Genomic DNA, 24,777 nt, shown 5'->3' on the forward strand with positions numbered 1-24,777 from the left:
CCCTCACCATATTTTGGCTTAATGTTTAAATTTTAGATACTCAGGTGGGTGTGTATTGATAATTATTTTAATTGATATTTTCCTGATGACTAGTGCTTCACATTTGAGCCATTTTCTTGAGGTTAATGTAAGCAAATAATTTGACCTTATCAGTTTAGGAACATGCTGACATACAAAAAGCTAAAAGAAATCTGGGATTTCTTTTTACAGAAAAATGTAGGTGAAGTTGGATTAGCAAGATACTGATAATTGTTGAAGTTCAGTGATGGGAACATAGAGGTTCAGTTATACAAGTCTATTTGTTTTTAATTGGGGTATAATTGCTTTACCATGTTGTTACTTTCTGCTGTACAACAAAGCGAATCAGCTATACATATACAGATATCCCCTCCCTCTTGGACCTCCCTCCCACCCCCTGCCATCCCATCCATCTGGGTCACCACAGAGCAGAGTTTTTCATATTAAAACTCTGTTTTAATACTCTGTTTTAAAACTCTGTTTTTCATATTAAAAATTAGTAAATAATAAATTACAGATGAATAATAATGTGGGGATTCAGTGAAGCTGATGATAATTAAAGGTAACTTTTCCTTCTAGTGAAAAAACTTTCCCGATGCCCTTCCTCTCGCCTAGGCCAGTCTTGCTTGTGGTCTGCCCAATGTGGATTGTATTTGTCTCCTTCGGGTCTCAGATGATTTTTTTTTTTTTTTTTTTTTGGCGGTACACGGGCCTCTCACTGTTGTGGCCTCTCCCGTTGCGGAGCACAGGTTCCGGACGCGCAGGCTCAGCGGCCGTGGTTTACGGGCCCAGCCGCTCCGCGGCATGTGGGATCCTCCCGGACCGGGAAACGAACCCGTGCCTCTCACTGTTGTGGCTTCTCCCGTTGCGGAGCCGGACGCGCAGGCTCAGCGGCCATGGCTCACGGGCCCAGCCGCTCCGCGGCATGTGGAATCTTCGCGGACCGGGGCACGAACTCGCATCCCCTGCATCGGCAGGCGGACTCTCAACCACTGCGCCACCAGAGAAGTCCTCAAACTGCTATAATTTTGAACTGTGCTGTGAGCGTCTATGCTTTGTCTGCATTTATACTGTGTCTCCTTTAAAAACATATGTCCTAATGTAATTGTTTCTTTTCTTTCCAGTTTTCAGCCTAGTAAACGTTTCATAGGAACACTCCACATTCAGATAGATTGAAGGTAGATTGAAGGTAGAGACAGCAGTATCTCCTGACTGAATATGAAGTGTGATAGACTGTTGAGGATATCTCCAAGCGTATTTCCTTAAGCAATTAAGGTTGTATTTGTCATTGATAGAGATGAGGAATTCTCCACATGATGCACATTTGCTGGTAAATACTCTTATTAAATTTGAGATACTTTTCAGATAAGCTGGAGATCTGCACATTCCTACTACTATCAGAGCAGCACAAAAATATGTTTTAAGAGGATTTTAAAAATACTTTCTTCAGTGTTTTATGTTTTTCAATTGGCATATTCAGTCAGGGCTTCTAATATGTCATACTACCAGAAATGTGCTGTTTGCATTCTATAATCTGGTTCCACCCCCACCCCCCACCAAGGAAAAAAATCTCTACTGTATATTCTATTGAACACTGTTGCTATTCTCTAAATCTTTCCTAGTCTTTGACATACTTTTCTAGAATAAATGAAACTGCATTAACTCTGCCGTCTTTAACAAAGACAGTAAGAGGATTCCACATAGTATTTGTTTTTAGAATATTGACACTAAATGTGTGAATATTGACACACTTAGGGTTTAATAAACCCTAAGTGTGATAATAACAATTGTGAGGTAGAGTATATGAAAGGTTTATAAAGGGAAAGGAGGTGGCTTTCTCTTTATAATGGGGTGTTCCCTGTAATACCCCATTCTGTAGTGGTATACCTGAATCTTTTGGATCTCACTGCTTAGCCTTGTAGGAGGTAACAAACATTGACCCATATTTGGGATAAATACATTTGTTAATATGATTCTTTAGAGTTATGGAGAAATCACATCAGGAAAAATTGGGAGTTATGAACTAATCGAAGACCTATTTGAGTACCTATCAACTGACAGTACCATATTTGACATTTCTAGTACTAAAACATAGAACAACTTTGTGGTACCTCCTCCCAAAATTATACTACTGTAAACATAGCAAGAATGTTCAATTCAGGTTTTAATACAATTTGTACTGGCCTTTTGTTTCATTTCTAAAACTTTTTATTTTGAAATAATTATAAATGTACAGGAAGTTATAAAAATGATATAGATGTACCCTTTATTCTGTTTTCCAGTGAATACATTTTACATACATTATAGAACAATATCAAAACTGGGTAACTGATGTGCACAGAGCCCTATGCCATTTTATCATACATGTAGATTTGTGTAACCAGGACAGCAATCAAGATAACAGAAGTATAAAAAAAGTATATATATATATTTTTTTAAAATGTATTCTATCACCACAAAGATCTTCATCTCACAACTCCCAAACAGGAACACCCACCATACTTCTCATCCCAGTATCTACTAATCCGTTCTCATTTCTAAAATTTGTCATTGCAAGAAGTTATATACACCAATTTATACAGTATGTGATTTGAACTTCGCTTAGACTTGTATTTTGGTTTATTTATAAATAAGTTTGTAGATTTATGTAGTGTTTTTTGTTTTTTTTTTGGTGTTGCTGTAGGTACTACATTTGACATGCATAACCTGTCACAGTCTACTTGTGTTGACATGTTACCAGTTCAAGTAAAGAGTAGAATATGGAGTTAATATTCCAGGTTCCTGAAGTCAGAGTATTTCCAATACATTATTTAAAATTCATCTGCACAGATTTGTCTATTTTTCCACATTTATTTATTTAATCTTTTATTTATATTAATATGGATTCATATTTACTTAATATTTTGAGTTTTAATCCATACTACTATATTTACTTCATTGCTTAAATTGTTCATGCTTAGAGTATTGGCAACTTTTTATGCTGGCTCCTGGGTCTCTTTGACATATTTTCATCTTTGATTTTAGCACTTCTTTACTTTTTGCTACTGCTAGATATTCAAGACTCATCTCATTGTCTCATATATCTCCTGCCCCAGTCTTCAATCACCCAATTTTCCAAGGAGTCAAATATCCTTTTACTAGAGAATAATATTAGAAACCAAGATCCAGGTACTGGGGGTGCTATAGCTACTAGTCATTGTTTGTAGTCGCCCTATCCTTATACAGCAAGAAAATATATATGTGAAAATTATGTTGTGCATATACCTGTATCTACAATTACTTTATATCCCTATTAAGATACCTTGAATTAAGTTAAAAGTTCATAATTATGTGTCCAGCTCTAATCAATTATCATAGAGATCATTCAAGCCTCGTTTTGCTTATCTGTAACCTCTCACTCCAGTAGTGACCCTGGTGCCTACTATTTCACCATCTATTTGCTTAATTGTTTATTTCCAGTATACCCATATAGTGGTTTCAAAATTGTTAACCCGTATCCCCATGGGCAGCAACTTTATCAACTACAGTACATTGTTTCTGTACAGTTCCTTTTGCCTTTACTTTTACAGACCCCACCTCATTTCCAAAGTTACTTAGGAAGCAATTCCGTCTTCTCTCTTCAGTGTGGTTGTTTCACACTTTTGCAATACAGTTAAGAGTCTTTCCTGGCACTTTGCATTCCACACAAGCCTCTTCTGACACCTAAATATTTGTGTGTGTGTATATACTAACATAAAGATTCTTCTTTTGTGCTGCAAAATTCTGTAAATTTTGACAAATGTATAGTGTCATTATCTACCATTTACAGAATTATACAAAATAGTTTCATCTCCAAAAATAACCCCACTGTTTTCTCTGTTCAACCTTCTCCCTATTCCAAACCCCTGGGGAGTAGTTTTGTCTTTTCCAGAATGTCATATAAGTGCAATCATATAGTAAGTTGCCCTTCCATACTGAATTCTTTTACCATAGAAATTTGACTCATCTATGCATTGCTTGATAGCTTATTCCTTTTTAAAAAAATTTTAATAATTAGTTAATTAACCTTTGGCTGCGTTGGGTCTTGGTTGCTGGGCAGGCTTTCTCTAGTTGCAGGGAGTAGGGTCTATCCTTCGTTGCGGTGCATGGGCTTCTAATTGCAGTGGCTTCTCTTGTTGCGGCGCACAGGCTCTAGGCGTGCAGGCCTCAGTAGTTGTGGCATGTGGGCTCAGTAGTTGTGGCTCGTGGGCTCTAGAGCGCAGGCTCAGTAGTTGTGGTGCATGGGCTTAGTTGCTCCACAGCATGTGGGATCTTCCCAGACCAGGGCTCGAACCCGTGTCCCATGCATTGGCAGGTGGATTCTTAACCATTGTGCCACCAGGGAAGGCTACTCATTCCTTTTTAAGTGCTGAATAATATTCCATTTTATATATGTCCTATAGCTTTCTGGTTCATTCATTCACTTATTAAAGTGCATCTTAGTTGATTCCAGTTTTCAGTGCTTATGAATAAGGCTATTATAAACATTCACTTGGAGGTTTTTTGTGTGGACTTTTATCAATTTATCAGTTTTTTAATTTCATGCATTATACTTTTTGGTGTTGTATCTAAAAATTCATCATGAAACCAAGGATCACATAGAATTTTATCTATGATTCCTTCTAGAATTTTTATACTTTTGCATTTTTAACTTTAGATCAATGATCCATTCAGGTTCATTTTCTGTGTCTAGGTTATTCTGCCTTTGGAATCCCTAAATTTACTTTTTAGTTAACTAAAATTAGTTAACTAAATTTACTTTTTACTAAATTTACTTTTAATCCCTAAATTTACTTTTTAGTTAACTAAAATTATTTAGTTAACTAAAAATCTTTAGTTAACTAAGATTATTAACCAGAATCTTGTTTATAACTTGTACATTTCTTAAATTTTGTGACTATAATTTCCTTTGGGTGAAATTCTCATTCTAAAAATATCTTACTCTCTTTTAAAAAAGTAATCGTGGGCTTCCCTGGTGAGAGCACACACATTTTCTCCATGTGCATCTGACAGTTAAAACCCTTTTTGAGTTGCATTTGATTCACACGACTGGAAAACGGTATTCAAAAAATGAGGATTTTCGGGCTTCCCTGGTGGCGCAGTGGTTGAGAGTCCGCCTGCCGATGCAGGGGAAATGGGTTCGGGAGGTCCGGGAGGATCCCACATGCCGTGGAGCGGCTGGGCCCGTAAGCCTTGACTGCTGAGCCTGTGCTCCGCAACGGGAGAGGCCACAACAGTGAGAGGCCCGTGTACCGCAAAAAAAAAAAAAAGAAATCGTATCCAATCTAAAGTCTTTTTGATGTTTAAAATTTCTTTATTTTAAATATTTCTTTATTTTAAACATACTTGTTTTAGAATCTGGTTAGCACTTTGGAAATGTTAAACCAATAACTGAGAAAATTTCACTGAGAAAACTTGAAGATCCTAGTGGATTTACTCAAGGATTCATTAACTGAGCAGCATCCCACCTAGCAAATACAAAGGAAAGCTATTTAAGACAGAAGGGGGCAGGAAAGTCACAAACAAAAGACAAGAAAGTCACAAACAAAAGAATTATTTCAGGCAAGGTTGTCTTCCTGTGGGTGAAGGTGGGAGTCTAACAGTTTGATTATCTTACTAGTGCTGGCCAGGCAATTCCAGACTGAATGATGAAAGGTCACATTCCTGAGAGAGTCTGAAGCTCAATTAAGTCTTGGTTTAAGACTGGGTTTTAGCACAAGGGATTCCATTCTGGGGCGTCATTTCTTTTTTAGCAGAAAGTTCTATCTCTTTGCTGACTTAAAAAAAATGCACAACCTAAGAGTTGAAAATTATGTTTTATTGGGCAGACTTCCTGAGGACTCAAGCCCAGGAGGCAGCCTCTGAAGACTGCTCTGAAGAGGTAAGGGAAGAGCCAGGATACCAAGTAGTGAGAACATCAAAAGATTGGTGTTAATTAAAGAAAAGCAATATCTCAAGTTAACAGAGTTAGCACTTTTTTATGTACGAGAAGATGCGAGGGTCTAGGCTCACTGAAATCATTCCTTTGATACGCAGCTTAACTATATAGAGCCAGCATCCTGTTCTTTCCCATCATGATTCCCATCGCAGTAAACTGCTGGGGGCAGCTGCAGTGGCTAAATGGCAGCAACATCCTTTGCTTACTAATATGGCAGGCAACATTTTTTCATTTACAACTTTAAATTCTAGGATATTGGATTTAATTTTACTGTTTGCTTACTGTAATGGGATTGTTTCCTTGTGTTTTATATACTTTTGCATAATCTCATTTTCTGTATGTATCAGAGCAATTTACCTTTGATTTTTGAAGTCATTCCAGTAAGAAGGCCAGGACTAATTTTTATTGACTTTGTAAGGACAAACATAGGTTACAAATCTTCTCATGCAACACTTATTTTCCCACCCCAAAGAAATGCTATAATAAGTTTCCTCATCACCAGCCTGGTCTCTTATCTTTCCTTCTTCCAGTCATTTTTTTCTACTAAATATACATATAACTAACTAACTAACTGAATTTTAAAGGCTTTTTTTTTTTTTTTTTTTTTTTTAAGGATCTTTGTTTCTTCTCGTCTTGTTATTAAAATAACACTCCTTAGATTTTGGGACAGCTGCCCCTACTCTCCCTTGCTCTTTGTTGCAGACTCTGCAAGGCAGGAACAAAGATGATGTCAGTATGTTTTTTTCTGGTTCACTGAGAATTGCCCTTACATTATTTTGGGACAAACCTAATATTTAAAGAACTGAGTATCTATTTTTTTGAGGCAAAAAAAAAAAGTGTTTTGGTATCTAGCAATATCTGTCAGCCAACTTGCCAATACTTACTGAGCATGGTACCAGCTCTGAGACAGCTCTGAGCTCATTGAAAAGAAACCTCTGTTTAAAAAAGAAACAATAACCACATCATTATATTTTTCCAGTGCAAGTTGCCTTTTAGTACTAAAAGAATGGTTGAGAGCCATTAGTAGCTCACTATAAACTCTGGTATAATTCTTTAGTGTTCCATTCTAGACTCTTCGTGGTCTTGCCTAATTTACAGAATCAAGATTCTTCATTCTCTTGGTTACAGCCATACTCAAGTTCTTGAGTAAATTCTTTTTTTTTTTTGCGGTATGCGGGCCTCTCACTGTTGTGGCCTCTCCCATTGCGGAGCACTGGCTCCGGACACGCAGGCTCAGCGGCCATGGCTCGCGGGCCCAGCCGCTCCGCGGCATGTGGGATCTTCCCGGACCGGGGCACGAACCTGTGTCCCCTGCATCGGCAGGCGGACTCTCAACCACTGCGCCACCAGGGAAGCCTTTGAGTAAATTCTTGAATTTACCAGAACCCTGACATTCTCTGGCTTATCTGTTTTTACAGGTATGTTTTTGCCTCTGCCTGCAACACATACGCCCACCCACAGCTCCTGCCTATCCACCTCCTCTTTTGCAAGAGCCTTCCTGGGTTCCTTTAGACTGCCTCAAATGCCTCTTGGTAAGCTCTGCAAAAATTTGGGTAAATTTCATAGCAATCATCCTCTCTATTGCAGACTTTACTTACACAGCTTCCCAAGAAAGGGTGACATGGGAGCAGCGTGGCCTATAGGAGATTTATTTTCGGTAAATGTTCAGTAAATCATGGAATTAAACAGTAAAATTTTGGAAAGCATTTTAAAAATTATTACCTATTTATTTTGAACATTTCCTGTTTTATTGCTGGCAGCTAACAAAATTCCGTGAGCACTTCTTCCATCTCCAATGAAATGATGGCTACAATCCCCAAATTTGTAGATGGTTTTCTACTTGCTCATTTTCTATGCTTGCTTTTATGGTTTTGAAAGGCCTATCAGTGTCTCACTCTCGCAGCATGATTTATTTAGAGATGATACCATACACACTTTGCTCCTGAAGAGGTGAAGAGATTCAGGTCTGTTAGGGAGCAGTTAGTGATGCCTAAGCATGTCAGCTGGCTGTCAACTATAAAGCTTGGTACCTTAACGCTGAGCATAGGAAGTCACTGTCTGCTGCTCAAAAGCATTTTTGGAGATTACGCTGCCATCTCCTGGAACTTTGTCAATGAGTTCATGTATGAACCTTTTCAGGGGCTAGGGTTACTAGCAGTCTCCATTCCATAAACAAAAGCAGGTAGACAAAGGTTAACAATGATGAAAAGAAGGCAGAGAAGGTTAGAAAACATGTAATTAGAGAAAAGTGTGCTTGTTGGACAGAGAAGAAAAAGGAAAACCAAAAGCTGAGAAAAGCAGTAATCATCTATTTGGTATTACTTACTGGAATACCGTTTATATTAAAGGTTACCCTTCCTTTCTTTCCTCTTCCCTCCCCCACCCCCTTTTTTAAAATAGAAGTATAATAGGATACTTGACCAATCCTTCAAGGAATTGCAGTAAAAATGGAAAGGAACCATAAAAAATGGGACCAACCTATAACCCCAGTAACACAGGGCAACCCATAATTGACTATCTTTCTAGCTACTAGAAATAAAGTGATCACACCATTTATTATTGTCCATAAACCTGCACCTCAAAAGATTCTAGCTTAGAACAAAAAGCAAATTGTTTTTACAGCAAAAATGTCAAACTGAAAGTCTGCTCACTCTTCGCTCTTTATCACTTAAAAAAATAAATTTATTTACTTTATTTATTTTTGGCTGCTTTGGGTCTTCGTTGCTGTGCGTGGGCTTTCTCCAGTTGCAGTGAGCGGGGATCAACTCTTCGTTGCGGTGCATGGGCTTCTCATTGTGGTGCCTTCTGTTGTTGCAGAGCATGGGCTCTAGGCGCATGGGTTTCAGTAGTTGTGGCTCACAGGCTCTAGACCTCAGGCTCAGTAGTTGTGGCACACAGGCGGAGTTGTTCCATGGCACGTGGGATCTTTGCTGACCAGGGCTTGAACCAGTGTCCCCTGCTTAGCAGGTGGATTCTTAACCACTGTGCTACCAGGGAAGCCCTCTACCACTTTTCAATTACAAATCAGTATTTAGTTCTCTTATTGATGCTTATTTATGTCAATGACACAAGCTTCAGCAATACCCTGGTGGCGCAGCCTATTTTAGACCAAGGGAAATTTATTTACACAAACAAATAAAATCAGGTATTTCTTAAGATACCTATTAAAAAATAGCATTTTTCTACCCTTAACGAGTGGAGGTACAGCTGTAAAAGATCTGTTACATGAAATATTATTATGCAACTTTCCTTTGGAAAAGAGTAATTTTTACAGAGGCCTAGTTTTTCTCACAACTATAGTATTTATTTACAGCAGCTCGGATTAACGCCCCACTTTGGGATAAGTGCAGTAAACAGCAATAGTGTGTGGAGTGCCATTGGGTGGGCCCAGGAGACCGCAGGGAAGACTATTCATTCCGTCCCGACTGGCACGTGGGCTGGAATCTTAAGGTCCTTAACCTCTTCTGTTACCACAAGGTTGAAAGGAAACGGGGCAGGGAGAGTCCGGGCCGCGGGGTCGTTATTTCCCAGAGATGACAAAAGTCTCCGGTTCTGGGAGCGGAGATCAGTTACATACACTAGTTGCAAATAATGTGAACCAGCCCCTGAGGAGTCCCACCGCCATGTAATACCTCGTGCTAAGGGACAGGTAAAGGAGATCTATCCGTACTCGAGGCGCACTTAAGTCCGCCTCGAGGACGCACTCCCTGATCTCATCATTCGCCACCACTGCCTTCCTCGGTCATCTGGGCTACAGAGTAGCGAGGCCTGGAGCCTCCCTTTTCAACAAGAGCGTAATTTAATCACCCGAACGTTTTGCTAAATCTGGTGACTACTCTTTTCGCAACTGACGCGTCAGCTAACCAATTACCAGCGGGAATTTCCTCCCCTTCCGGTCCTTGGTTGGGGCGGCCTCTGGTATCTAGCAAGTTTTGTGGAGCCACAACTGACGTAAGTCAACAAAGGTCATGTGAAAAGAATCGTTCGCGTCAATTGGCGGCGCCCGGCTTTGGGGGTGCTGACGTGACGGCGACTTGGCTTTCGCCCTGTGATACGGTTAAAACAACTTTGTGCTGGTGCTGGCGAAGTTTATGTTTCTAAGAAATTCTTCCATTACAGCGAGGTTCCGCTTTTTCTGCTGTCACCGCGAACCCCGCGATGTGACTCCCGGAGCCTAGCTCCGCATTCCCTGCTTTTGCTGTCACCTTGGGATTTTTCGTCGCCGCCACCTGTATTGGAGAAGGTGGTTGTGGTAAAGTTAGTTTGCCAGTCTCTCGAGGTTAGGGCGTCTTTTCGAGCTCTGGACTGGGGGTTGGTAGGTTTCAGCGTTGGGAGTTTTACATTTATTGCGTTTATATGAAATCTTGCGGAGTGTCGGTAGCTACTGCCGCCGCTGCTTTTGGTGATGAGGGAAAGAAAATGGCGGCGGTAAAACCGAGCAGCGAGACCAAGGAGGGGTCCCTCAGCTTGACAGCAGAAGAGAGCGAGACACTCAGTGGACTGGACAGGTACGGACCGCAGTCATTCACCCAGGTGCCTCCGCACGGGCTGGAGCCGCTGTTCTGGGAGACCTGAGCTCGGGTTGCCTCCGGTGGCGGCCCCCAGGCAGCGGTCGCTGCTGTCGGAGCCTTGGGGTCAGGAAGGGACGGGTCAGTGGCTTTACCCGAGCGTTAACAAGTCGCGTGTATTTCTTCCCATAGTCGACTCTTTGGGTTCGTGAGCCTTCACGAAGATGGCGCCAGGACTAAGACCCTATTGGTCAAGGTAAGGCATCCTCGGACCTACAGTGTTCTTCGTTCACTCTCTGTGGGCTTTGGCTCCCGCGGCTCCTCTGAGGCGGGTCAGAGCTCGCTGTGGTCGCAAGTGAAAAATTATTTTTGCAAAAAAGACTTCACTTACTGCCTTGCGAAATTCTGAGTCGTAACCTGAGAAGCACAGAGGGCCGCGCTTTGTGACCAGGCGTTAGCAGTTGTTTGGGGGCATTTTCGTTAGAAAATTCAAATTATGTCTGAATTTTAGCATCACAAGATCCTGAATGTGTGCAGTTTAAAAATTTTAAGAGTGTTATATCATTTGCGGTGTGTTTTTCTTTTGCAGTTTTTTCTTTGACGTCTAATTTTAGCTTAGCGTTTTAAGCTTTCTTATATCCTTGTTCTCAGAACAAGGTACTTTAGAGCGGTCAAGAGTTTAAATTGGGTATTTGAACAATATACTGATTGATACGTGTTTGATCTGAAGTTAAGTGATTTGTTTACTTGTTTGGGTCTAGCTGCAGAGAATATTGCTGTGAATGCCATTTTATGATCGTATTGTTTCTGGAACCAGGGAGCTTTCCCTGTTTGTGTGAAAAGTTGTTGAGATTGTCATTTAGTTAATGGCTGCTCCTGTCGGCCAAGATGGCGGGAAATAGTGGGTGGAGAAATGACGAGGCGAGCTTTGAGGGAGGGAGGAGATAAAAACAGGGAAAGAGTAGCAATGAGTAGGCTTTCGCGTCGGCTTGTGTAGCTCGATGGTGCTTAATAAAAACTAAGCACTATTGTTTAAAAGTAGAGTTCTTGTATCGTTACCAAGCTTTACAGCAGCATTCATAAACATTGACTGTGCTGTAGCCCATTTAGTTAATCTTATGTAAATGATTGCACAAAAGGCCCTCTAGTTTTCAGTCTCTGGCATTTTCTGTCTCCTGAGCAAAATTTGGTTAAAATATTTTCTGTTGTCAGTTGGTTCATAAAAGTTGGTAATTGTGCAACAAATATTGCTTCCATTAGATATTTTTTTCTAGCTGAAATCGATAGCTGTGGATTTCTCATAGTTTGTAATGCAATTGAAAAGGAAATATTAAGTAATTTTCATTTTAAGATGTTTTTCCTGCCATGATTCTTATCTTTAGTTTGAATTTGTGTAATCAACTTTCTTTTACCTGTAATCTCGTTTTTGTATTTGTTTTGAAGGCAAATAATGATCACAAACAACTGTAATTTTTTTTCACTAAATCTAGTCCATTTGATAAAACTTGAATTAAACTTCCATCATGTAGGTAATAGTTGCTCCATTAAAATGATCACTGGCAAAATAAATATTGATTAGCTCTGATATGATTTAAGCAGCAGTGATTGTTGTTTTTTAAAAAAATTGAGTATGTATTTTATTTTCAAAGTTATGACTGAAAAAATTCTGACCTTAGGGGGATGTTATTTTTTTTTTTTTCAGGCATTTTATTTAACTCATTCTAGTGAGAGTGCTGTGGTATTCATTGTGGTTTAATTTAAATTTCTTTTTTTTAAAAAAAACATCTTTATTGGAGTATAATTGCTTTACAATGGTGTGTTAGTTTCTGCTTTATAACAAAGTGAATCAGTTATACATATACGTATATCTCCATATCTCTTCCCTCTTGAGTCTCGCTCCCTCCCACGCTCCCAGAATGTTATTTTATAGCAGTGTGACTTGATAGTTTAACTCAAGGTTGGTCAAGTTGAGTATACTGACGGTAATTTGGAAAAGAATGGGCAAATCTATTACTTTGGTTATGATAATGAAGAAAAAAAGTATTGTGATGTTTTATGTGTTCAGAACTTTAAATATCCGTATGCATGAGTTCAGATAAATTCTCAATTAGTGGTGCTAAATGTTGGATAGGAATTTGGTATGAACTGTTAAGATACTGTGCAGTATTGGGTTTAAATTTTAAGGAACTGTCTTCAATTATTAATTGTGAAGGTGAGCATGTCTTTCTCAAATTACAGTAACATTTTAATAGTGAGAAGGCTTGAACTTTCATTGTGTCTGGAAGATTTGTAGCTTCATAAAATGCTTGAGTAATGTTTTGTTTTGTTAAACTACTGTAAATGTTTTGAGTGAAATGGAAATAAAAAATTAACTTGATTAACATTTAATTTTATGACTTGTGAATTCCTGCCTCTTCCTAATGAAGACTCATTAACCTTAATATTAAAGTAACTTAAGTGCAGGGGCTTCCCTAGTGGCACAGTGGTTGAGAGTCCGCCTGCCGAGGCGGGGGACGCGGGTTCGTGTCCCTGGTCCGGGAAGATCCCACATGAGCCATGGCCGCTGAGCCTGCGCGTCCGGAGCCTGTGCTCCGCGAGGGGAGAGGCCACAACAGTGAGAGGCCCACGTACCGAAAAAAAAAAAAATAACTTAAGTGCAGCGAAATATTCTGGGCTATGTGAGCAAACTCATGGATCCATCTCTCCCTCCCTTTCTAGCTTTGTTGAGTTATAATTGGCATAAACTAAAACTGCTGGTATTGAATGTGCGCAGCTTGACAAGTTGGACATATTTCCTCAAAGCCTGTGTTTAAATTAGGCTCTTTTCTCTCAACTTCCCTAGTCTTCAAGGGTGCTTTCTCCCAATGGTTAGCTTCTCTGTCTTTGAAAAAAAATTTTTAAGTGTAAATGTTGTTACGTACCATTAGAATTGTTTAATAATAGACGCTTAAAACTGTGAAATATAAGAATTTTTAAAGGATTGCCATAATATACAGTGTTCAGGATTTTAGATTGAAAAATAAATTAGTAATGTATTGCTTTTAGTAATACTTTAAAAATAAGCTGTAAACAGCTAGTCATTACTTAATCAAAATTTTTGAACTGTCACATGACCTTAACTAGGTTGCAGTTTAACCGGTGCTAACATTTAATCTTACGGTAATGTATATTTCAACATTTTTTTTTTTTTTTGGCTGCAACATGTGGCATGCAGGATCTTAGTAAACCCGGGCTCCCTGCAGTCAAAGCATGAAGTTCTAACCACTGGACTGTCAGGGAATACCCATATTTCAACTTATTTTTAAATGGGTGTATTTTAATTAACCAGGCCTTTTAACAGAAATTAACAGTGACTTTCCTTGCAGTTTAGAAAATGTTTTAGATTGATTTTATGTTGGATAGAGTTGAAATAGAATTGTCCACTGAAATAAAAAATGCACAGCCTGAGAGCTGTGAGTTTCAGTTTTATTTGGGGCCTTACTGAGGACTCTAGCCGGGGATACAGCCTCTCAGTCCTGAGGAACTGCTTTGTATAGGTAAGAGGGGAGGTCAGTATGTATCTTGGTAGAAGGTTTACGGCTACTCATGAGGCACAAATATCTTAATGATTTAAGTGCTTTTCTAAGTATGGGAAGATTCAAGAAATTGGGTTTATAAAATTTTCTCCTGAAAATATCTGAACTATCTGAAGCCCTGCTTTGCCAGCTTTTTCTAGAGCACAGAGTGCCTCATGCCTCTTCTCCACCCTTAGCTCTTTTCCGTGATGTTGAAGGTCAGCAGCTGCCATGGCTAGTGGCTCAGTCTTTGTAGAGGCAGATGACAAATGACATTCTTTAGTTGGCAGAATATTACTAATATAGTGTTGCTTTAAAAGAATGCTGGGGGAATGTAGTCTGATTATTGCTGAGTTACCCATTGCTACTGTTGTTTGTTTAGAAGTATCTTTCTCAGTTTTTAGTCTTATCTCCAGCAGCAGTCCCCAACCTTTTTGGCATGAAGCACTGGTTTTGTGGAAGACAGTTTTTCCATGGGGTTGGGGTGGGAGGATGGTTCAGACTTGCCCGCAGCTCACCTCCTGCTCTGTGGCCTGGTTCCTAACAGGCCCAGGACTAGTACTGGTCTGTGGCCTGGGTGTTGGGGACCCCTGATCTACATAGTGTTATTGAAATTTTGCTTTTTTGGAGTAATTATGTTAACCAGTAAAAGAATTAGTAGGGAAGTTGTAGTTTGTTTAGTATTCAACAATGTGTGGGACTTCCCTGGTGGTCCAGTAGAATTAAGACTCCATGCTCCCAATGCAGAGGGCCCGGGTTCCATCCCTGGTCAGGGAACTAGATCCTGCATCCCACATGCTACAACTAAGAGCCCTCACACCTGCATGCCACCACAAAGATCCTGCATGCCGCAACTAAGACCTGGTGCAGCCAAATAAATAAATCATACATACATACATATTTAAACACCACCACCAAAAACAATGTGTGCTTTTTGCCCTGAAGGATAGTTTTAGAAGAGTTGGCATTTAAAAGTTTTTGCATAATGGAAGTGGTTTAAAATTGATTGAAGGGCTTCCCTGGTGGTGCAGTGGTTAAGAATCCGCCTGCCAGTGCAGGGGACATGGGTTTGAGCCCTGGTCCGGGAAGATCCCACGTGCTGCAGAGCAACTAAGCCCGTGTGCAACAACTACTGAGCCTGCTCTCTAGATCCTGGGAGCCACAATTAGTGAGCCTGTGAGCCACAACTACTGAGCCTGCACGCCACAACTAATGAAGCCCGTGGGCCTGGAGCCCGTGCTCTGCAACAAGAGAAGCCACCACAATGAGAAACCCATGCACCACAAAGAAGACCCAATGCACCCAAAAATAAATAAGTAAAATAAATAAATTTATAAAAAAAAATTGAAGCATTCATTTTTCTAGATTTGATCTTAATGCATGGAGAAAAATTTATTAAAATGGTTTCAGAAGTGGCTTTTTATACAGTAATATTTCAGTGGTGATATTTAAGGTACCCTTACATTATATGTATTTTCTGTTTGTTGACATTTAAGCATATATTAATTTCCTTTTTTTTTTTTTTTTTTTTTTGGCCAAGTCTTGTGTCTTTTGGAATCTTAGCTCCCTGACTAGGGATTGAACTCAGCAAGTGAGGGACGGAAGTGGGGCGGCCCACAGCAGTGAAAGTGCCAAATCCTAACCACTGGACCACCAGGGAATTCCCTATATTCATTTCCATTTTAAGAAAGTTGTTTGGGTTAAAAAAAGTGACAATAGAAACGTCATGTTTTGCTATTTAGAAATTGTCTTTAATTTGAGGCATTAAAAATTATTTTCTTGTTAGGAAAGTTGTATTCTAAACCATTATAGTTTCAGTGCACGTTACTAGACAAAGTTTTGCCTAGGCATTATGTAGGAATGTTAGTATAAAATTTTGGTATAACACTAGTCATAAAGACCAGAAGAGATTATAGGAAGTGTTTTCATATTTGGGCACAATTTAGAACTGGCAGGTTATAAATGGAAACTTTCTTTTTTTTAAAAAAATTAATTAATGAATTTATTTTTGGCTGCGTTGGGTTTTCATCACTGTGCATGGGCTTTCTGTAATTGCGGTGAGCAGGGGCTACTCTTTGTTGCAGTGCACGGACTTCTTATAGCGGTGGCTTCCCTTGTTGCGGAGCACAGGCTCTAGGCACACAGGCTTCGATAGTTGTGGCGCTCGGGGTCAGTAGTTGTGGCTTGCCGGCTCTAGAGAGCAGGCTCAGTAGTTGTGGTGCATGGGCTTAGTTGCTCCGTGACATGTGGGATCTTCCTGGAGTGGGGCTCGAACCCGTGTCCCCTGCTTTGGCAGGTGGATTCTTAACCACTGTGCCACCAGGGAGGTCCCAGTGGAAGCTTCCTTAATTTCAGCTTTTCTTTTTAAAAATGAAATTGCTCTATTTATTTTATTTATTTCGGCTGCTTTTGGGTTTTTGTTGTTGTGTGTGGGCTTTCTCTAGTTGCAGCGAGTAGGGGCTACTCTTCGCTGAGGTGCAGGGGCTTCTCATTGTGGTGGCTTCTCTTGTGGCAGAGTGTGGGCTCTGGGCACTAGGGCTTCAGTAGTTGCAGCACACGGTCTCAGTAGGTGTGGCTCACGGGTTCTAGAGTACAGGCTCAGTAGTTTTGGTGCAGAGGTTTAGTTGCTCCAAGCCATGTGAGATCTTCCTGGAGCAGGGATGGAACCCTTACCCCTGCACTGGCAGGCTAATTTTTAACCACTGTGGCATCAGGGAATTCCCAAAGTAGATCCTTTTAGAATTGAATAAAGTGGGGAATATTTGACACTCTTGTTAAGGTATGAATAAAACTGTTCTGTCTGATAGGAATTGTTGTGACTTGGGTCATAAAATTTGTAAGGCTTCACTCATTAAACAAAAATGAAGTTTTAGTGCTTGGCCAATTATGGAATCAGTGCAGACTTTTTTTTTACATTGGTTACATGATTTTTTATTTTAAAGTTTGTTTTTGCATCGCATCTTGTGATGCTTTGAGATATTTGCAACTCATGCTAAATAAACGATACTAATATTTTTGCAGTGAGGTGTCCAGAGGGCTAATTTACTTATAACTTTGAGTCGACAAATTAAGGCCTACCTGCACATGTTTACAGGCTGTGGGGTTTGTTTGTTTTGGCAATGCCACACGGCTTGCAGTATCTTAGTTCCCTGACCGATTTCAATCGGGCCAAGGCAGTCCTAACTACTGCCGAGTCCTACCACTGGACCACAAGGGATTTCCCTACAGAATGTTGTTAATGTAGGTTATTTAATGATTGCCATCTGTGAACTTACATTGAATCTTCAAATGATTCGCTTATAAATTGAGATAATAAGTCAGAGCAATAAAAACTAAAGTGTGATAAGTGCAAGATTTTTTTAATCTATAGAGATAATAGATATTTCTGCCTACTGTAGGAGAGGAAAAATCCTTTTCTCTCTACTCTTCTAGGTTGTTGGCTGAAATTCCTTTGTAATAAAAGGTAAATTAACAGGAGAAAAAAGGAGTTTGATAACATGTGTACCTCCTGTATACATGACAGATACCCAGGAAAATTGAATAACTCCAAAATGGCCCAAGCCACCATCTTAAATACCATTTACAGATTAAGGCAAAAAAGATGTTGGGGGTGGGAGGCAAGTTAAGAGGGAAAAGCATGGAAACTGAGGTTAAGGTTGTCACGTAGATTTAAATCTGGGTTCTGTCTGTTGATGATAGTTTCTTGTGATTTAGAGTCTTCTGTCTCTTCCTGGTACCAAAAGGGAGACATCCTTAGAGTGTTGTTTTCCCTTATAAATGTAAATGTTCCTTATGTTTACAACTGGAACTCTACTCCATTTTTAGAGATACTTTTGGGTCTGTGGCTTCTCAAGAGTAAACACTTCAGAATAATCCTATCTATGCCAAAGAGGCTTTTTTGGGGTGGCGTATTCTGCTACCTTTCATTATGTTGAGCTTGTTACCCCTTAAGTGTTGTAAGACAAAGACCCCAGAATGTCAGTGAAGAAGGAAAGTATAAAGTGCTTTAAAAGTTCACAGTAAAGATCAGTTTAACAAATTAAAGTTTGAATAGCTCTTTCTCAGTAGGAGTTTCTTGGTAATTGTTTTCTTGATTTAGAGCATATTGAAGCATTTTCTAATATTATTTTAAAAAGCGTAAAAAAAAAAAAAAGCGTAGTTTAAAATTAAGATTTTAGCGCTTAGAAACTTAAAGGATAATCTATTCTAGGCTCTGTTCCTCTCTGGGGTCATTTTGTAGTAATATTTACTTATGCTATAGTTTTTTATCTTGAGACTTTTTAACGAGTATTCATTGATCAGTTTAAGAAGTTCTCTGACAGATTTTTGGAAGGATACTTGGGAATATTTAATAATGGTCATCTTGGACCCATATTCCAGGGCTGATTTACATTATGTTCCCACCCCATCTCCCCTTTTTTAACATGGCCGTATATAACTTAAAATACACCTTAAAGACTGTATTAGTCAATACCCAGGAGTACAGATTTTATATATACCTAGAAGTGGATTTGCTGAGTCATACGGTAATTCTGAGTTAAATCTTGAGGAACCAGTTGTTTTCCACATTTTTTTTTCCTTTTTTTGGCTGCACTGCATGGCATGTGGAACTTCCTGGACCAGGGATCAAACCTGCGCCCCCTGCAGTGGAAGCGCATAGTCTTAAGCGCTTTTGTTTTCATAGTTTACCATTTCCCTACTTTTTGCTTGGATTCAGAGTTATCTTTTACAGACATGCTGTAGTTGGCTCTTTCCCAGGTCCAGTCTGGCATCTCTGACATTTGTTTGGAATGTGTATACTGTTCACATTTAGTCTCAACTTAAGGATACGTAGACTCCTTTATTTGCTTCCTGTCTCTCTCATTTTTTATTCCTGTAAATAATTAATTAATTAATTAATTAATTGGTTGCACTTGGTCTTAGTTGCTGAAGGTGAACTCCTTAGTTGTGGCTCACTGGCTCCTTAGCTGTAGCACATGGGCTCCTTAATTGTGGCATGTGAACTCTTAGTTGCGGCATGCATGTGGGATCTAGTTCCCTGACCAGGGATCATACCCGGGCCCCCCTGCATTGGGAATGCCGTGTCTTACCCACTGTGCCGCCAGGGAAGTCCCTCCTTGTTGTTGTTGTTGTTGTTGTTTGGTGGTACGTGGGCCTCTCACCGCTGTCACCTGTTCCATTGCGGAGCACAGGCTCCGGACGTGCAGGCTCAGCGGCCATGGCTCACAGGCCCGGCCGCTCCGCGGCATGTGGGATCTTCCAGACCGGGGCACGAACCCGCGTCCCCTGCATCGGCAGGCGGACTCTCTACCACTGCGCCACCAGGGAAGCCCCCCTCCTTGTTTGTTGTTTTTTTAGTTGTATCTTTTAAAATTTATTGAAGTTAAATTCACATAGTATAAAATTCACCACTTTAATACTTTAAATCTGTACAGTTTAATGCTTAATATTAGTACATTCAAAATGTGTGGTTGTACTGTTACCTGATTTTGGACATTTTCATCATCACCCACCAAACAATTCCAGCAATTGCTACCCATGGCCCTTCTCTGCTCACCCCTTAAGAAACAAACAATATGTGGCCTTTTGTGTCTGTTTTTTTTCAGTTAGCATAGGTTTGCAAGGTTCATCTATGTTGTATATCATGTATCAGTACTTCATTCTTGTTTGTGGCTAATATTCCATTATGTGGATATGCCACATTCTGGTTATTTATTTATCCTTCGATGAACATTGGGTTATTTTCAGTTTTACCTGTTATGAATACAGTAACCCCTTGCTTATTCTTGGTTTTGCTTCTCTGGTCTCAAGTTACCCCCAGTCAGCTGCAATCCAAAAGTAAATGAGAAATTCCAGAAATAATTCATCAGTGTTAAATTGTGTGCTGTTTTGAGTAGCACGATGAAATCTCTCCCTGTCTTGCTACCTCCTGTCCAGGATGTGAATCATCCCTTGTCCAATGTATCCATGCTGTAAATGCCACCCACCCCATAGTTCACTTAGTAGCCCTCTCAGTTATCAGATTGACTGCCCTAGTAATTATATTCAAGTAACCCTTATTTTACTTATTAATGGCCCCAAAGCAGAAAAGTAGTGACTCCAGCAGTTTATAAATTAGGCACAGTAAGAAAATATCCAAATTTCAATGTTTGTTATGTATGGTATTGGGAAAAAACCATAGTACAGTAAACCTTTGAAAAACATAAGTTTGAACTACAGAGTCCACTTAATTCTTTTTTACACAGTTAATATGTATAATACTATAGTGGTACATGAATGGAAGTTGGTTGAATCCTTGAGTACAGAACTGAGGATGCAGAACTTGTGTTAGGAAGGGCCAACTGATGGTGAACTCATACTTGGATTTTTGACTACTTGGGTATTGGTGCCCCTAACCCCTGCATTGTTCAAGGGTCAGTTGTGTATATAGGCTTCAGACATCCCCTGGGGTCTTGGAACATATCCCCCAACTGTAAGGGTGGACTACTATAGTACATTTTGTTGATGTTCCTCCTGCCTTTACGACACATTACTTGTGTGGTAGGTATCAGTTCTAAACATGGAATATGTCATTGCACTGCCTTCTGATCTCCGGTTTTAATGATGAAAAGCCAGCCAGTAATGAGATCATTTTCTGCCTCTCAACACAGTAAGTCATTTTTCTGTTGTTGGTTTAAAGATGTTTGATTTGTTTTTGGCTGTTAACAGTTTGCCTGTGGATACACCTACGTCTAGTTCTGTTTAGCTTTAGTCTCTGGACTTTCTTTAGCTTCTTGGATCTGTACTTAATTTTTCAAAAATCAAAGTTGCGGGGTTCCTTGGTGGTCCAGTGGTAAAGAATCCACCTTCCAATGCAGGAGATGAAGGTTTGGTCCCTGGCCAGGGGGTAAGATCCCACACCTGAGTGCCACAACTACTGAGCTTGTGCGCCTCAACTAGAGCCCCCATGCTGCAAACTGCAGAGCCGATGTTCTTTGGAACCCGCATGCCACAGTTACAGAGCACACAACCTGGAGCCTGTGCGCCATAACTAGGGAAGAGAAAACCCACATGCTACAACTAGAGAGAAGCCTGTGGGCCACAGCGAAGAGCCTGTGTGCCACACGAAAGATCCTGTGTGCTGCAACTAAGACCTGACACAGCCAAAATAAAAAATAATAATAAACAATAAATAAATCTTTAAAAAAAGAAATAAAAGTTGGGAAGTTTCTGTGGTAATTACTTGAAATATTTTTCTATACCCTTTTCCTCTCCACTGGGATTCTCATTACAGCTAGGGTAATGCTCGACATTATCTCCACAGGGGTCAGAAGCTCTTTTTTTAAAGTTAAGTATTGTAATTGTTTTGGATTGGACAGTTATATTGATGTATGAAATGTATTTTAATGGCTCTTTTGCTTATTTCATACTTTCTGTTGAGCGTATCAACTTTAGCTTTTCATAAAAATAATATTTTTAGCTCTAATTTCTGTCTGCTTTCTTACGACTTTTGTGTTTAGATTCTGCATGTGTTTATTAATTTGAGCACGTTTTATTTTTTTGAACACAATTTTGTTTAATTTATGAATATGTTTGTAATAGCTCTTTTGAAGTTTTTGTGAATACAATATATAGATTCATTTGGGGTCAGTTTCTGTTGACCTTTTTATTTTTTTCTTTTGATTAATACAGGTAATACTTTCCTCTCTTTTTATGTGTTTAGTAATTTTTGAGTAAAAATAGGACATTTTAGATAAGTATTATAGCAACTTTCTTTGGGGGGGGCTGGATTTACAATGTGGAACTGTCTTCTCTGTGAATGTCTGCACGATATTAAAAAAATTTGTTTTTCTGTTTTAGCTCTGTAGAAGTTGTCTTACTGTCTTCATAGTCCATAGTTGGTGCAGAAATTTTAAGACACCTCAAACACATGAACCTTCTGTTCTGTGCAGGATAATTATGTGTGGCTTGCAGAACACATTAGAAGTTGGAGTTTTTAAAATTTATTTTAATTTTGGTTGCGTTGGGTCTTTGTTGCTGCAAGCGGGTTTTTTCTCGTGGTGAGTGGGGGCTACTCTTGGTTGCGGTGTGAGTGCTTCTCATTACGGTGGCTTCTTATTGCAGAGCATGGGCTGTAGGTGCGCAGGCTTCAGTAGTTGGGGCACACGGGCTCAGTAGTTGTGGCTTGTGGCCTCTAGAGTGCAGGCTCAGTAATTGTGTTGCACGTGCTTAGTTGCGCCATGGCATGTGGGATATTCCCAGATCAGGGATCGAACCCGTGACCCCTGCATTGGCAGGCAGATTTTTAACCGCTGAGCCACCAGGGAAGTCCCCAAAAGTTGCAGTTTTTAAATCTCCCTTGACTTTCACTTGAGGCTGTCTTGGATCTTTCCCTTACATGTGTACCTTCTTTTTTTTTTCTTTTTTCGCGGTACGCGGGCCTCTCACTGCTGTGGCCTCTCCCGTTGCGGAGCACAGGCTCCGGACGCGCAGGCTCAGCGGCCATGGCTCACGGTCCCAGGCGCTCCGCGGCATGTGGGATCTTCCCGGACCGGGGCACGAACCCGCGTCCCCTGCATCGGCAGGCGGACTCTCAACCACTGCGCCACCAGGGAAGCCCCATGTGTACCTTCTTACCAGCCATGATGTGCTTATGTGCTGCTCAACTCACACTGAGGCTGCAAACTAAAGCTAGAAAAGCCATTAGTTTTTGTCACCCACTGTCATATTTGTTACTTTTACTTTGTATGACTATGGGTTTTCACTAACTTCCCATTCACATTTGACATTTTATGTAGCAAAGCTGCTGACTTCATATCTGGTAAGTATACATTCTATAGTTGAAGCTTTAGCAGCTTCTCCAGAATAAAAGGTTCTTAGTTGTTTTTCTTTAATCTCTTTCCAGTGTCCTGAAATTAATGTTTTTGTAACTTTCAAGATTGTATTTAAAATTTTTTCCTTTTCTTCCTTTTTTTTTTTTTTTTTTAAGAGGGTATTAATTATCCTGTTAAATGGTGCCCTTACTGGAGTACTTTTTTAGGATACTGCATTTTGTGATAGGGAAGAAAATTTATATGTAGTTCTTGGCATTGGGCCTGACACAGTGGCAGTTTATTACAAGTTAAATGTTATATTGGGAGCTTCCTGGTGGCACAGTGCTTGAGAATCTGCCTCCCAGTTTGGGGGACACAGGTTTGAAGCCGGTCTGGGAAGATCCCACGTGCTATGGAGCAACTAAGCCCATGCACCACAACTATTGAGCCTGCGCTCTAGAGCCCGCAAGCCACAACTACTGAGCATGTGTGCCACAACTACTGAAGCCTGTGTGCCTAGAGCCTGTGCTCCAGAACAAGAGAAACCACCTCAATGAGAAGCCCATGCAACGCAACAAAGAGTAGCCCCTGCTTGACGCAACTAGAGAAAAACCGCACACAGCAACAAAGACCCAATGCAGCCAAAATAAATAAAATACATAAATTTTTAAAAATATATTATTTGGGAAAAGACATTTTAATTTGAACTCAGGCAGTGGTTTAGAAACGAAGGAGACAATTTTAAGAGATTTCTTGAAACACACTTTCTTTTGGTTTTTTAAATATACTACTTGCATTGACTTCATTTCTGATTACACTTGAGTGTCCTTTGCAGATTTACTCCTTTCCTTCCTCATTAGATTATGTTTGATAATATAAACCAAATGATATATATTTAAAATGTGCAATTTGTTGCAATTTGTTAATGTGCAATTTGGTATGTATATAAATATGAAGCCACCACTGAAAGCAACATAGTGAATATAGCCATCAGCCTCTCAATTTTCCTGTGCCCTTTTGTAATCATTCTCTTTTTACCACTGCTGCCCCATTTGTCATTATATAGTCACTGATCTGTTTTTTGTCACTAAAGATTAGTTTTGCAGTTTATAGAACTTTCTATAAATGGAATTATACAAAGTAAACCGTTTCAGTATTTCTTCTCTCCCTCAGCTTCTTTTCAGGTTTTTTCATTTTGTTCTGTCAGTAGTTTATTCTTTGGAAAACTTGAGCATCTTATTGCTTGCTTCTCTGTATATGTTCTTTGAAGTGCTTGTTCAAGTCTTTCCATTTTTGAAAGTTACTTTTTTTTTTTACTCAGATTTAGGAGTTAAAAAAAATACATATATTTTGGTTTGGATTCTTTATCTGATAAGTAATCTGTAAAACATCTCTCCCATTTTGTGTATTCGTTCTCCTAATATTAGTGTGTTTTGAAGAGCAGAAGTTTGCAGTTTTCATAAAGTTCACTTTGTCTTTTTTATTCTGTGGATTGTGCTTTTCTTGCTTTATTAAGGATATCTTTACCTAAGTTAAGGTAAAAGAGGTTGTCTTCTTTGTTTTCTCATGAATGTCTTATTATTTTATATTTTACCTAGATGTGTGATCTGTTAGTAATTTTATGCATGTAATATGTCAAAATTCTCATTTTTAATAAATGGATTTTCTTTTTTAAATTTTTTTTATTTTGATTATGTGGACCATTTTTAAAGTCTTTATTGAATTTGTTGCAGCGTTGTTCCTGTTTTATGTTTTAGTTTTTTGGACTGCGCTGGGGCTTCATTGCCACGTGTGGCCTTTCTCTGGTTGTAGTGTGGGTGGAAGACATTGTGTGAGGGCTTCTCATTGCAGTGGCTTCTCTTGTTGCAGAGCATGGGCTCTAGGGCTCCCAGGCTTCAGTAGTTGTGGTGCATGGGCTCAGTAGTTGTGGCTCGCAGGCTCTAGAGTGC

General features: G+C 39.7%; 1 protein-coding gene across 13 annotated transcripts in view; it reads left to right on the forward strand.

Annotated features, from left to right (window-relative positions):
* Positions 1 to 9,978: 9,978 nt before the first annotated feature.
* LOC117310661 (lysine-specific demethylase 6A-like) overlaps positions 9,979 to 24,777 on the forward strand; it is a 165,273-nt gene continuing 150,474 nt past the window's right edge. For 6 of the 13 annotated variants that reach the window (XM_033850361.2, XM_033850362.2, XM_033850359.2 and 3 more), the window contains exons 1-2: positions 9,985 to 10,482; positions 10,675 to 10,738. In XM_033850361.2, the coding sequence (XP_033706252.1) occupies positions 10,331 to 10,482; positions 10,675 to 10,738 (216 nt within the window). In that variant the 5' untranslated portion in view covers positions 9,985 to 10,330. Of the gene's footprint in view, positions 10,483 to 10,674; positions 10,739 to 24,777 lie in introns of all 13 variants that reach the window. The other 7 variants (XM_033850369.2, XM_033850368.2, XM_073799792.1 and 4 more) reach the window with 4 other exon arrangements.

Source organism: Tursiops truncatus (assembly GCF_011762595.2).
Source record: "Tursiops truncatus isolate mTurTru1 chromosome Y unlocalized genomic scaffold, mTurTru1.mat.Y SUPER_Y_unloc_2, whole genome shotgun sequence".
Lineage (NCBI taxonomy): Eukaryota > Metazoa > Chordata > Mammalia > Artiodactyla > Delphinidae > Tursiops > Tursiops truncatus.